Here is a 15,004-nt window from a genome sequence, read left to right on the forward strand (position 1 = left end):
AGTTATTTCATAAACCTCCCTTCATGCTTGATTTTGTGATATTAACTTTTGTTGTAGCTTATAATCTTACGCCTAACTCCCTCATTAAAAATAACTTTACTTTGTCGGTGAAGTGATCTAACTTGACATTATCGTTGATACAAACTAAAGATAAGAGATTCGATAAATAATTTGGATTACCATTTAAGTTATTCCCTCTCCTAGTGGGAATAGAAAAAGCATGCTTCACGAGTGATATTACATATTGATTATGTCTTTTTCATCTTTCAATACAGTTCATCTTTACTCCACCTGTGCAGTCTCCATCCTAGCCACCCCACATCCATAGTCCCCATCCTCACCACTCCACAACCGTATTTCATCTTTCATAGTATTTATCTAGATTATATAAATATTTTTGGAATAATACTTTTTGTTAAACAGTTACTACTCCCAACAAAAAAAGAAAGACTAAATAAAAAACCCACAAATTTTCTGAAGCATATTTCAGAAAGCATTTTCCATAGAAAATATCATTATTTTACTATTATTATTTGGTAGGAAAGTACGTGGCAGGAGAGACTACAAGCCATGAAGCACCATTGGTTAGTGAACTATCCAGTATCTTTCCTAACCAATACCGTCTTCCAAAAGATTCACTTGTTGAATTTGCTTTGTTCCTTTTTGCTTCTTTCCTCTTCCTGTACTCTTTTTTAACCTTGAAACATTTTCAATAAGTTAATTTATATGATACAAAACTATAAAATACGTAACGCCGTTATTATTCCTATATAAGCTAATCAAGCCACAAATTAATGACATTAAAGAAAATGCAAGCATCTGGAGATGAAAGGGTATAACTTTAGACCAACAATGTTGTATGATAATTATGATTCAACCTGCTCAATGTACCAAATCAAGTACAATTTCCTTCTATCTGCTGATACATGAGGTAAAACCAAAGTATAGAAGCGAATATACGAGTCTTCCCCAAAATAACTAGCATCACACAATTCTGACAAAATAAATTACAGAATAAGCTGATAAGAAGCTATTGCCGTTTAAATTTACATGGAAGGCATTGATATATTCACTCTGATCCACAACATTGCTAGAAAGCATGGCTGCACCTGCAGGGAAGGGATTTCAGGAATTTGTGGCAACTAATAGACTCAAAAGTATGCTTGATTGTTTAGTCTTCGGCTAGTTTCTGTGCAATAAAAGCCCCAGCAATGCAAATAGTTCAATCTGGAACATCTGTAGAGGGGTAAGCTGATTTACACAACCAGCAGGATATATTCATGTAATTGAATCATAGGAATCACAACATCTTTTGGCAACACATCAGCTAATAGACCGATAAATGGAAATTACTACTATGATAAAGTATAGACAGAAGTCTTCTAGCATTGCTTTTCTGTAGAAGGCTTGACCAGCAAGAGGAAGTGTTTGACGAAGCCAAAAGGACTACCCACATTTTATCAGGACAATCTCCTGTGACATTCATACTTACGGTATTATTAGCCATACCTTCATTTTGTTGAGTCCCAGAGGAGAGAAATTAGTCATTTGATAGATTTGTGTCACTAGATGAATCAAAAAAGAACATGCTCTTTCCAATTTTTCCATCTCAGCATCTGCAAAGGATTAAGCAGGAATTTTGTTGTATGTTCTTATCCTTTCAACAACTAGATAAATGACAGTGGAATTCCCAATCTTTGTTAAACCTCATGAGAAGGGCCATCCATGACAGACGAAGCAGAAGAAGAGGGAAACCAGAGTTCTACACGGGTTCCTCCAGTTCCAATTGCAGCATCTGTTACTCTTGGTGAGATCACCCGCACTACACATCCATAACTCTCCAGTATTTCTCGAGAAACAGTTAGTCCAGCTACAAAGTTCCATGTCATGTTGTCCTTTACCCTATCTTCAGAAAATAGGTCTGCTCCGAAAGGTGCTAGAGAATGCATCTGTGTCTATACAAAGGTAAAGGAGACAAACTTCAATTCTATCACACACAAGCCAGTCGATAAATTTAGTCATCAGCATACTCCCTTGATATTATTAAGTTCATATTCTCATTTAAGTGCCACACGGTATCATCTTAAAATCAGGAATTGTCTTAGTGATCATGATATTGAATAGATTTCATGAAACATACCATATAGTGCATATCAAGGCCATCATCGTCAATTATAACAAGAGCACCCCCTGCAGGTGCTTCAGTGGCAATGATTTCAACCTTCCCACCAGCTTGTATACGCAATAAAGCACCCTCAATCAAATTACCCAAAGCCTGGCGTAGAGAAGGCTCTTCAACCGGCACCGGTAAAGATCTTGGAACTTCAGAAAGTAAAACAGCTCTCCTCTGCTCGTGTGCTAAAGGTGCCACTGCCCCCACCAAATCCACCAGTACATCAGACACATTGCATGGTCTTTTGAGGGAAGAGGTGAACAAGAAAAAGACAAAAAAGGAGGAAGAATTAGCATTCTCCAAAATCGAGTGTTCTTCCAAAAGCTAGCACACAATCAAAGACTCCAAAAAGCATCATACGGCATCAAACTAGAAAAAAAAAAGAAAAGAAACTGTAGCTGCCTAAACTGGAGGGGAAGTTTTAGGACCCTGTTAGTCTACCAATGGTTTACACAAGAAAATTTTTAAAAATAAAAAAAATTGATGACTTCATCTTGTCTGTTGGTTATACTTCCTATTTCTTTGTAGCAGTGGTTTGCATTAGGGAGGTTGTTCCTCCATTTGCTCAGTCCAATAGGACTCCCTCCATCCAAATTTATGTGATACTCTTTCCTTTTAAGTTAGTTCCAAAATGAATGACACCTTTCTCTATTTAGTAACAATATTAATTTAAAATGCCCATTTTTCCCTTCATGGGATGACATATAGCCACACAAATAGCAATGGCTTGTTCTAAACGCAAGTTTCAAAAGTCCTTTCTTTCTTAAACTCCATGCACAGTCAAACACTAACATAAATTGGGACGGAAGGAGTATTTGGAAGTTATTTCCTTAATTTTAGGAAGTTATTCGAATTCAATAAGATGTGTGCGGAAAATTATTCCAGTTTTTAGTACTTTCACTCAAGAGATTGCAGGTCCTCTCTTAACTAACCAGCACCACAGGTTGAGAAAACCTTTTCCAGAACTCCTAATTTACTCCACATTAACTCTGACTTTATGTTGCAGTGTCTGACAACCACCGAAAGGAGACCATCAAGAGAAAAGCTCAGGAAGTTGATGGCTGGAGAACGAGAGTAGAAAATATTGAAATTATTTAGTATTTATTATGCTGTCATATGCATCAGTATTTTTGGAGCTGACATAATGCAATTTGTCGCTTTCCAGACAATAATCTAGCAGAAAAATAGTTTGAAAAACAAAAGTTTACCTGACTCCTTCATGACGTAAAGGTGCAAGAGCAAGAGGAGGCATAGGCATTTCTAGATCCTTGGATTTTGAAGAGAGAGATTCTAGCTTCTCAGATAAGTTATCCGACAACTGTGACCTCGCCGAGTCATGACCAGGATAAGTTGATTTAGGCATCCTTTTCAGTGTTTCTTCACTATAGTGCATTATATTAGCCTGAAAATGGTATAAGTCGATATATTCAGCATTTAATCTTTGATATTCTCAATAGACAAAACAAAAACTTGGGCAAACAAAGATGACAAAGTGTAAATGGACCTCCAACAATCGTTAAGACATATCTGTTGCAACTATTCCAAGTGATGTTTGATAAGCTCAATCTTTTAGTGCAATGAATATCCTCCAGAGTTAGAGATTTTAGTTCATGACAATAATTTATATCCCCTTACAAGGTCCTGTTGAAATTACCAAACTTGCTCTTAGTATTGAATGAACTCATGTTTGTACCCGTAGCTGTTTTAAACTCAAAAGAGGGCTTGCTTCAATCTTTCTCCTTCCTTTCTCGACCAGAGTCCACACGGGAGAACAGTGAAAGAGAGGCACAATTAGTGAAGTACCTTTGTTAAGGAAACAGCATCCTGGAGTCCCTTAAGAGTATCACTCAAGCAATCACCTTGCTCCAAAATGTCTTGAACAATGTCATATGAAATCTGCATGAGGTCATACGGGCAGGTTGACTCTTCACTAAAAGTATGATAAAAAAAAAGAAGAATTTCACTAAAAGTAACATTTATTTGGGGGCAAAAGAAAATGACCAAAGATTAAGAAATTTGGGGATGTAGATTTCTTGAGCCACATACCTCACTCTTTCTAATCTGAACAGATAACATCTTACTCAAAGTTCGAATACTGGAAAGAGAACCCCGAATCTGCACATTAAAGATTCATAAAAAATCAATTATGTTCTGAAATCTGTATAGGGTACATTGTCACCACCTCAAACTGCTGGCATATAAAGGGTGCAAATCTTACTTGCTCAACCAAGTTGCTCATCCTGATATTATTTTGCCAGGTGGACTGTTGGAGCAGATTTGCTTTCTGAAAGGTTAGTGTTTATTAGTTTTAGAACAAAACTATTGTGCATGAATGGAAAAAAGAGAACAATAATAATAAATAAATAAATGCTCAAAAGAAGAAATCATTTCATGACAATAAAAACAAATAGTTAGAAGGATGCAATATTATCAACATTTTAGCCGTATATGTCAATATTTTCTTGATATTTAGGATCTATTAAGTTTGGTTCCATCTCTGTTATTCCCGTGGTGGTAACAAACATATATGTATATTCATTAAGTTCTATTAGATGTTATTATTACAAGTTTTTGGATGTTAGATTAATTACGTATTATGAAGAAATAAATATAAATAAGAGGAATGTAGATCAATCTAGTGAATTCTAGACATGATATATACCTTTGCCATATCAGAATTGTACCTGATCCATGACATAAGCCATTGCAAGTGAACGAGAAATATTTATTGCATTTAATCTTTGCTCAGCTGTACCGTTTAACATCTCAAATGAGTGATCACTTGAAGTTTTGATATTCAATGATTTCAAATCTGTGCTAGGAGGCAAAGAAAAAATCTCCTCCTGGGCAGGCCATCCTTTAACATTAAACCCTCCCTTATTCCACGCAGCTCTTGGGAGTTCCGCAACTAAAAATCCAACAATAAATGGGTGTTTCACCATAGGGAACACCACAGATCCAAGCTCGGGAAATAACTCTACCTAAGACGCATAAGACTAGTAAAACACAGTGAAGTCATAATTCAGTGCAAAACAAATTTGAAGAATTAACTGATGTACCTCTTGCCTCGAAAGAGTTGCTTCGGCAATTCTTAAGCCTGCTGGAATGCTGAAGTTACCAATTAGAATCACTAGATCAGTCGCATTAGCATGTGGATGTAAAGTAATCCGCTGCAACTCAAGGCGGTCCATTACATAGCTGCCAGCTGGTCTTACATAAACCTGCAATTCACTAGATTAGCACAAGCAAAGTAGAAAGGCAAAATTTTTTCAAGTCTATCTCCACAAGAGCGCAGTTTCAAATATATTGGTTCTATTATCCATGGTGGTGGGAACATCAATGGTGATGTCACTCATTGTATTGGTGCACTTGTGTGATAAGAAGATACCACTGGAACTTTTGAAATTGATAACTTAAGATACCACTGGAGCTTAAAAGGTAAGTTTTATAGAATGGTGGCTAGACTGATGTTATTGTATGGGCCGGAGTGTTGGCCAGTCAAAAACTCCCATGCATATCGCGGGAATGAGGATATTGAGACAGATGTCCAGGCATACTAGGCGTGATAGAATAAGGAATAAGGCCATTAGATATAAGGTGGGAGGACCTCCATGGTGGACAAGATGAGGGAAGCGAGATTGAGATGGTTTGGACATGTGATGAGGCGAGCTTCAGACGCTCTAGTGAGGAGGTACGAAAGGTTGGATATAGTGGGTAGGAAGAGGGGTAAAGCTAGACCTAAGCAGTAATGGGAAGAGGTAATTAAACAGAACAAGACACATATTCAGGTTACTGAGGACATGACATGACCTTAGATAAGGGGATGTGAAGGATGCACAGTAGAGTAAAAGGTTAGTCGGGTAGGAGTGTTGTCGTGCACGAGTCGTAGTATGTAGCGTAGGGTTTAGCCATATATAATTTGTCCTTGTCATTTATTGTGTTTTGACTATCGCACTAGTTTGTGATTGATTATTGTTTTGATGGTAGATTTTGCACTGAGTTATTGCCATATTATCTTCAACGTGTTCCTCTTCTTTGTACCTGGATTTGCTACACTTGAACCGAGGGTCTTTTGGAAACAACCTCCCTACCTCCCCAAGGTAGTGGTAAGGTCTGCGTACACTTTACCCTTCCAACATCTCACTTGTGGGATTTTACTAGGTAAGTTGTTGTTATTGACGTCGTCGTATCTCCACAAGAGCCGGCGTAGTGTGACAGTACTTTCCTCTTCAGTTTTGGTTTTGGTTCTTGAACTTCTATCATTTAGAAAATCCTTAAGAAAAATAGGGTAAAGATTATCCGCTGTTCACAACACACGAAACCCAACCAAACATCGAAGATTTTGAGAGTTATCAAATGATACAAAGTGCAATAGAGTTTAACGAAGTATTACAGTAAGTCTAAAATAACTTGGTTTCATTTGATTTGTTAATATTATATAGTTAAAGGATAATAAGATAGTCAGAATTCCTTTATTTTCTCAATCTAATAACTTATACTGTTCCGAACAAAAGCTTATTTTTATTTATCTAACCTTATTGTGAGGACTTTAGTTTGTCCATACTTTTTAGAGTATTTTTAATGGGTTCAAGAAAACTAGTGAAAATGGAAGAACAAAATGATATGTTCTCTAATTAGTGAAAGAGGATAGTGAACCAGTTGGTGATGTCCACAAGAGGGGTTGTAGTCCTAGGAAAAGATACACTTCACCTTAAAATGTTCCAAAAGATGTCTTCATTACTAGGCTATCAATGGATCCACCACCACCACCTACTTGATGGCAATTCATCCATTTGGAGTTTGGGATGATTATACTCGGTTTGGTCTATCTGCTAGTACTGATTTTTAGAAAATTGTTGCAGCGGAAGATATAAGTTGCCATGTCTCAGTGGGTACGCCAAAAATTTATGTCACATTTCTTACAACAGCAACAAAAAATACCCAGTATAATCCCACAAAGTGGGCTTTGGGCAAGGTAGAATGTACACAGAACATGCCACTACCTCAGAGGTAGAAAAATTGTTTTTGATAAACCCTCCGCTCAAGAATAAACAGTCCAAAGCAATATATATAGAAAATAGAATAACTGAAACAAAGAAAGTCATGACAAAATATTATAGACCACCTGGCAAATCATCCTAAAAATTATATTCATAATGGAAGAAGAAACCCATATAATAACCAAAATAAAAGGAAAGGACAAGCAACTACAAGAGTAATACTATGATTAATAATATGACTACTAGTATAAAAGAATAAGTGAGACAACGCTAAACTATCTACTACCCTAATCCATGTCCTCCATAACCTCCTATCTAAAGTAATGTCCTTAGTAAGCTAAAATTGAAGTTGCGCCATGTCCTGTCTAATCACCAATCCCCAATACTTCTTCGGTCTACCTCTTTCTCTCTTGAAACTATCCATAGCCAGCCTCTCACACCTCTACACTGGGGCATTCGTGCATCTCCTCTGCATGTGCCCAAACCATCTTGATCTCGTTTCTCGCATCTTTTCCTTAATCGAGGTAACTCCTACCGTGTCTCGATATCTTGATTTTGTATCTCTCATAGTATGCCCACACGTCTATCTCAACATGTCTCATTTCTTAAAGATAAACCCTTAACCCTCCAAATCAAAGTAGATACCTTTATTCTTGTTTTCAAATGTTAGATTCCATTTCCAATCACTTTTACCATTATAAGTTGAAATTCCTTCAGATCAACTCGAGGAGTGTATCAAAATATCATAAATCTATATAAAAATGAGCTAACCATGAGAGTAGTAATAAATCACAAGTCCTGGTCACCTAAAAGTCGTCACTGCTTTACTTCATCTCCACAACTTTCATCTTTTAAACATTGATAATCTTGATTGGCCGACACTTTGCTCCATATAACATAGATGGTCTATTCGTCGCTCTATAGAACTTGCCATTTAAATTTCGGTGGCATCTTCTTATCACACAATAATCCGAATGTGAGCCTCCATTTCATCCATCCTACACCTATATGATGTGGGACATCATCATCAATCTCCCAATTTCCTTGGATAATAGATCCAAAATACTTGAAACTTCTTCTCTTCTGAATGAACTGTGTATCAAGCCTTACTTACATGTCATCCCCAGGCGTTATGTCGCTGAACTTGCACTCTATTAAATATGACATCAATATTAAACAATGTAGATATGAGAATAACTCTATAATATAGTGTAGATAGAGGAATATCCCAAATCCACATAATTAGGCTGTTAGAATATTGTGTATTATTCTTATTAGTTTCCTTCGTTATTTATATTCTATATAACACTATTTAATCCCACTAGCTTGAGGGAATAATTAAGACACTAATTCCCTAATTCTCTTTTCTTCTCCCTGTAATTTCTCATGGTATCAAAACCCTCCTTTCTCTAATTTTCCTTTTTTTTCTAGAAAAAAAACAAGAAATATATGCTGCCAGTTTTTGTTACAGTTGGTTTCTACATCTTTTTGGTGATAAATCATGCCTCCACGCGATAATGACCAGCCTGGATACACAAAAAACATGGCTCATAATGGAGATGGTATTTTGCCCACACTTGATTTGAGTACACAAAGCACTCTTGGTGGCTAATTACCTGTTCCAACAATGTCTCTTATTCCGATAGAGCACTCATTATTTTTGATGAGGTAAAAGTTTATTGACTAAGTACCAAGAAGGTACCAAAATCAAAGGTTACAAAAGACTGATGGGTATATACATATAGTCAACTACAACATCTCCCTAGCAACTTCAAAAAGTCCATTTACTGATCTATACTATCAAAGAAACTACTTTTACACCAACAAAACAAATTATGTAACACTTTTTTTAACTCTAGAAATATGAACTTTTTGCCCATCAGAACAAGCGTTGTTTCTATCTAGCCAAATAGTCCAAAATATGCACAAAGGTATAGTTCTCCATATATGTTTCAAAGCTTTAAGCATTCTCTGGTGCTACCAGCTCTCTAATAATTCCTTGACACTTTAAAGAATGATCCAAGAAATCCCACAGATACTGGAAAAAAACTTTCCAACAGTGTCTAGCTATTTTGTAGTGCATAAGAAGGTGATTCACAGTCTCCACCTCTTCTTCGCATAAGTAACATCTATTAGTTAGTGTAAAACCCCTTTTCTGAAGATTATCCCGAGTTAGACAAGCTCCCGGTGTTGCAATCCAACCAAACAAGCCACCTTTACAGGACTTTAGTTCTCTAGACCCCTTTCCACGGACAACTAGTATCCCAATATCCTGATTGCTTCATTAGAAGACTGTAGCACTTTTTTACTTAAAATGATCTATCATACTAAAGCATCTCCCTTACTCTGATTATGTGGGAGTTATTTAGTTGAAGGAGTAATTGACAAAAATCTTCAATTTCCCAATCATACAGATTTCTTCTACAATCCATCTGCCATCTAGTGTTGGAATAAAAATCCACAGCACCATCTTTGTTATTGCAACAACCAAAAAAACAGAGGAAATTTTTGTTTCAAGCGTTCATCACCAGACCATAAATCAGTCCAAAATCTAATTTGTGCTCCATTCCCCACCTCCAATTTAGTGAATTGTTGAAAGTCAGCCCATAATTTGCAAATCCTTTTCCAAACTCCCCCTCTAGTATATAAAATATTTGAAGGGGGATTCTAGCCTTGCCTACTACCATAAATTGTTTCAATTATTTTAATTCAAACTACTCCTTCATCCCAGCTAAATCTCCAAAAGCTACTTAAACAACATGCTTTTATTATGCAATTTCAAGTTTCTAATTCCCAATACACCCCTTTTCTTTCCTTTAGTGACCACTTGCCATCTAACAACGTGAAATTTTTTGTTGCAACTGTTTCCTTCCCATAAGAACTTATTCCTCATAGAATTCATCTTCTTTTTTTTTAACTGCATAAGGCACAGAAAATAATGACATTAGATAGGAAGACATTATCTAAAATACTGTTAATCAATGGAGTCTTCTTCCAAGTGACAAATATTGCTTCTTTTAAGGAGCCAATTTGCTGGCATATCTGTCCAAAACTCCTTGCCAAATATTCTGGTCATTCCTTCTCACTTAGTGGAAATCCAAGGTAAACTATGGGAAAATGTTCCACCTGATACCCCCAAAATATTTGCCAAGTTTCCTATACAATCATTAATATTTATACTAAATAAATTCCTCGTTGCCAGGTTTACTTTAAATCCAGAGACAATTTCAAAAATCAGTAGGATTCCTCTGAGATAAAGAAATTGTTCTTTCTCTGCCTCATAGAATAAAAAGAGTGTCGTCTGCATATAAAATATGAGACAACATCATTTAACATGTTACTCATCAGATGATCTTCCCATTGCTCTTCGTAAAGGTACTAGAACTACGACCAATCAAGCTCCTATTTATAATTATTTAAGTTATTATCGTTTGTCACCTTCATATCATGCCTTCATTACTAGCTTATCCACTATCAAAGTTCCTAAGACTGTGGCAGAAACATTGATTCATCCAAGTTGGCGTCAGGCTACGATTGAAGAAATGACTAGTTTGCATGATAATGGTACTTGGGAGCATGTTCCTTTATCGAAAGGCAAAAACGTTGTTGGTTGTTGTTGGTTAATCATAGTTAAGGTAGGTTCAGATGGAGTTATTGATCATCTCAAAGTGAGACGAGTTGCTAGGGGATATACTCAGATTTCTGGCATCAACTATGGAGAGACTTTCTCGGCCATTGTCAAGATGGCTTCTATTCGTCTCTCATATCTATGACAACAATGAAACATTGGCCCTTTTTCAGATAGACATTAAAACACATTCCTTCATGGAGAACTTGTTGAAGAGGTTTAAATGGAGCAACCACTAGGATTTGTTGGTTAGGGGAAGTCCGGACTAGTATGTAGACTTCGTCGATCCCTTTATGGTCTCAAGCAATCTCCTAGAGCATGATTTGGTCGTTTTCGAGCAGTTGTCCAAGAGTTTGGAATGATTCAAACAGAATCTGATCACTCTGTATTTTATAGGCATTCATCTCATGGCAAACATATCTATTTAATTGTTTATGTTGATGATATTGTTATCACTGGGGATGATCATGAAGGTATTTCTCAACTCAAACGACACCTTTCAAGTCACTTTCAGACTAAGGATTTGGACAAGCTGAAATATTTTTTACACATTAAAGTGGCACAGTTTTGTAATGGTATTGCTATTATACAAAGAAAATATGCCTTATATATTTTAGAAGACGTTGGTATGTCAAACATGTGGAAATTATCATAAATCCAAAAACTAAGCTTATTCAGGACAAGGGGAGCCTCTAAAAGATCCTAGACCGAAGACTTATTGGCAAACTCAACTACTTCACAATCACACGACCAAACATCTCATTTATTGTTAGTGTAGTTAGCCAGTTTGTGCAATCACTTTGTGAAAGTCACTAGAATGCTATGATTCGCTTTTTGAAATACATCAAAAGCTCTCCATGACAAGGTTTATTGTATTAAGACAAGGGATACACCCATATTGTCGAGCATTCTGATGCAGATTGGGTTGGGTCTCCTTCTGATAGGAGGTCCACTTCAAGTTATTGTGTTTTGATTGGGAGGTAATCTAATATACTTGAAAAGCAAAAAAGTAAGATGTCGTAGCTAGATCAAGCGTAGAGGTAGAGTATCGAACTATGGCATTGGCTATGTGTGAGCTTATATGGTTGAGAGTTGAGACAACTTCTCCATGAAGATGGGAGGAGTTGAACCGATGAAATTGATTTGTTATTACCAAGCTACACTACATATTGCTTTTAATGTCGTGTTTCATGAAAGAAAGAAACACATTGAGATAGATTTGTCACTTCATTCGAGAGAAGATTGAGTCTGGATACATCTCCACAAGTTTTGTCAACTCGAATGATCAACTGACATATATTTTCACAAAATCACTCCGAAGATCCAGAATTAACCATATTTAAGGCAAGCTAGGAGCATATGACTTATACACTACAGCTTGAGGAGGAGTGTTAAATATGACATCATTATTAGATAATGTAGATATGAGAATATCTCAATAATTAGATGGTGTAGATATGGGAATACCCCAAATCACCATAATTAGGCATTTAGAATATTGTGTAATATTCTTATTAGTTTGCTTCCTATTTACACTATGTAACACTATTTAATCCCTAGCTTGAGGGAATAATTAAGACACTAATTCCCAAATTCTCTTATCTTCTCCTTTTAATTTCTCACACTCCAAGTATTAGGTCTTTGTTCTACTCAACGTGAACCCTAGACTCTAAGGTCTGCCTGCAAACCTACAAATTAGTGTTAACTCCGCCTGAGTCTCGTCAATCATAACTATGTCATCCGCAAATAACATATGCCACGGCACAACTCCTCGTATATTAATGCTGTCACATTTCTTGTCTAAAAATAATAATAATGGAAAAAGGAAGAAATAAGAATCATGTAACAACAAATAATAAAAGTTAATTTATAGAAGTCTTTGGGTTTACAATCTTTATGGTATCTCCAGATATAAAGAGAGCATCATGTCATTCTTCTCCACCAACACTCTTCTCCACCAACACGTACTGCCTAATGGTGAAGAAGAACGAAAGTTCCTTGAGACATTTAAGCTCCACTGTCATTACCTAATGCTAATGATGGAGGCTCGTTTACTTAAAAAAGGAAAAGTACAGCACGTTGCATGCTATAGTATTTCTCAACAATAGAGTTTCCTTATCAACTTCGACCTAAAAGAAACATGAACTGTATAACACTGAAACCCAATGTGATTACCGAAGAGCAGAGGAAAAAAAAACTACAGGCTTCAACAGGAAAGCACATAAACTAAACTGGAAATTTCACTGAATTAGACCTTATTGCGCTCTATTCAGAAAATAGGATATCTAAATACCTAAAAAAAGGCACTATGAATTTAATAAAGGCTAAAGCAGTACAGATTGATGAACACTACAGTTGGAGAGAACAAATAAAGCTTCTTAATCTAGGGAAATTAATATAAAATACAAAATAAAGAAAGTTGCGCAAATTAATTAAGGAGACAAAAAAGTTTTAAAACAAAAAGAGAATAACACAAGTTTTAAATATTGAGTAGAGGTAATAATTTTAAGATTAGTGTTAATGATACTAATTTTAAAATCCTTAAGTTTTATTATTTACATAAAGATTCCTACCTCATATTTACACAAAGATTGCTGTAGCAACTATTGCTACAGCAACTTTGACAGTTGTTACAGCAACTTCGACAATTACTGTAACACAACAACTAATAGTAGTTATTGTACCAATTACCGTAGTTGCTGAAGCAACTCTCCCAGTTGTTGAACCAACTTTCTTAGCTGTTGAACCAACTCTCGTAGTTGCTGAATTTTTAAAATTATTTCTTCATTGATTTTTAAAAGAAATAAAAAAAATTCTCCTCAAACTTTTCAATTTTTTTAAATAAAAAAAATCCAAAAAAATTAAAAAAGAAATGAAATGAAAAAAAAAAAAAGAAGATGGAAGAAGAGAAAAATACATATAGAGAAAAAAATAAGAAGAAGATGGGGAGAAAGAAAAAAACCACCAAAGAAAAAGAACAAGAAAGATTGAATGATAATAAAAGGGGAAAATTTAAAATTTGAAGTCGCAAGACTTTTTAAAAAATTAAAAAGTTTTTAAAAATTACACTTTATATACTAATTAATTTAATCATAATTTAAATAAAACTTTTACTCTGATCGGTCAAAATTATCATCATTTTTAATTTAATTTTTTTTTTTATCACCTCTCACTTAATTTTGTCTAGAAAGTTATCGTCTACTCAAAGATAAGTAATAAAGCAAACAGAGTTCCTAGTAATAACTAGCTTAAATTCATGATGCAAAGCATTACACACATCAATAAAATACATAAATAACAACGCTTCTTAAATAAATGAAATTAACTTGTAATAAGCGGAAGAAAAATGTTTCTTACGGACAGAAGAGCGTCGGGATGGACAATACGGCGAAAGAGGTCCAATTGTTCAATACAAAGTCTCTGGAAATCAATACTCGGTAGTACCAGACCTTTATTTTTTCCGTCATCCTTTTCAATCGTCTGAACAAACTCCACCGGCGACGTCGACGCATTCCGTATCGCAGCAGCAACAGCTGACGCCGAAGTAACCATACCGTGGCCATATCCATCTTCGTCGTCATCATCGGAGAACGTGCTACTCACATGCCGGAGAGTAGTGGAGGAGGAAGCAGCGTTGGTGAGAGCAAGTGGTGGTAGAAACCTCGGCGAAGTAGTGTGAACAGTTGCAGTTGCTGCTGCTGCTGCTGCTTTGTAGAAGAGGAGGGTAGGGGGGTGGTGAAAGGGTGGGGTGGTGGGATTGGATAATGGATTCTGGGGAGGAAATGCAGAGAGCAGCATTTTCTTCCTGATGATCGGAATTCAATGGGAATGCTATGGGGCTGTGTGTTTGGTAATGTCTACCCGAGGAGGAAAGATGGTCTAATACCGTCCTTCAATTGGTCCACGCGGGTCTTATATAAATGTGGGTCCAACTAACTACGACTTTTTTTTTGTTTTTTAAATGATGGGAATACATCTGTACTTTATTATTTTTGAGAAAATGCATAAAGTACTCTTTATTATAAATGAGTTATTTTGTAGATGTTTACATATTATACTTGTAACACCCCGATTCACTGAACTGGAATGCTACACGATGCTCATAACCTTGAGGGACCATAAGCTAACTCATGACTGATATTTATATCTGTATACTGCAAATCATGATATAATAATGCGGAATACATAAAACTGTAAGGCCGT

At 36.0% G+C, this 15,004-nt stretch overlaps 1 protein-coding gene across 3 annotated transcripts; it reads right to left on the bottom strand.

Moving 5' to 3' along the window:
- Positions 1 to 840: 840 nt before the first annotated feature.
- Positions 841 to 14,686, bottom strand: LOC107847791 (chloroplast sensor kinase, chloroplastic). 3 transcript variants are annotated; one of them, XR_001667648.2, is made up of 11 exons: positions 14,159 to 14,686; positions 5,233 to 5,394; positions 4,858 to 5,154; positions 4,392 to 4,457; positions 4,220 to 4,288; positions 3,977 to 4,069; positions 3,382 to 3,575; positions 2,141 to 2,414; positions 1,707 to 1,955; positions 1,510 to 1,616; positions 841 to 1,109 (listed from the first exon to the last, which is right to left on the bottom strand). XR_001667648.2 is itself a non-coding variant. In XM_016692281.2 (10 exons), the coding sequence occupies exons 1-10, from the start codon at positions 14,597 to 14,599 to the stop codon at positions 1,575 to 1,577; spliced, it is 1,887 nt and encodes a 628-aa protein (XP_016547767.1). In that variant the 5' UTR covers positions 14,600 to 14,686; the 3' UTR covers positions 841 to 1,574. The 3 variants fall into 3 exon arrangements, 1 of the variants encoding a protein (XP_016547767.1); XR_001667647.2 differs by having other exon boundaries at positions 841 to 1,236; XM_016692281.2 differs by having other exon boundaries at positions 841 to 1,616.
- Positions 14,687 to 15,004: the final 318 nt, after the last annotated feature.

Source organism: Capsicum annuum, chromosome 11 (genome assembly GCF_002878395.1).
Source record: "Capsicum annuum cultivar UCD-10X-F1 chromosome 11, UCD10Xv1.1, whole genome shotgun sequence".
NCBI lineage: Eukaryota > Viridiplantae > Streptophyta > Magnoliopsida > Solanales > Solanaceae > Capsicum > Capsicum annuum.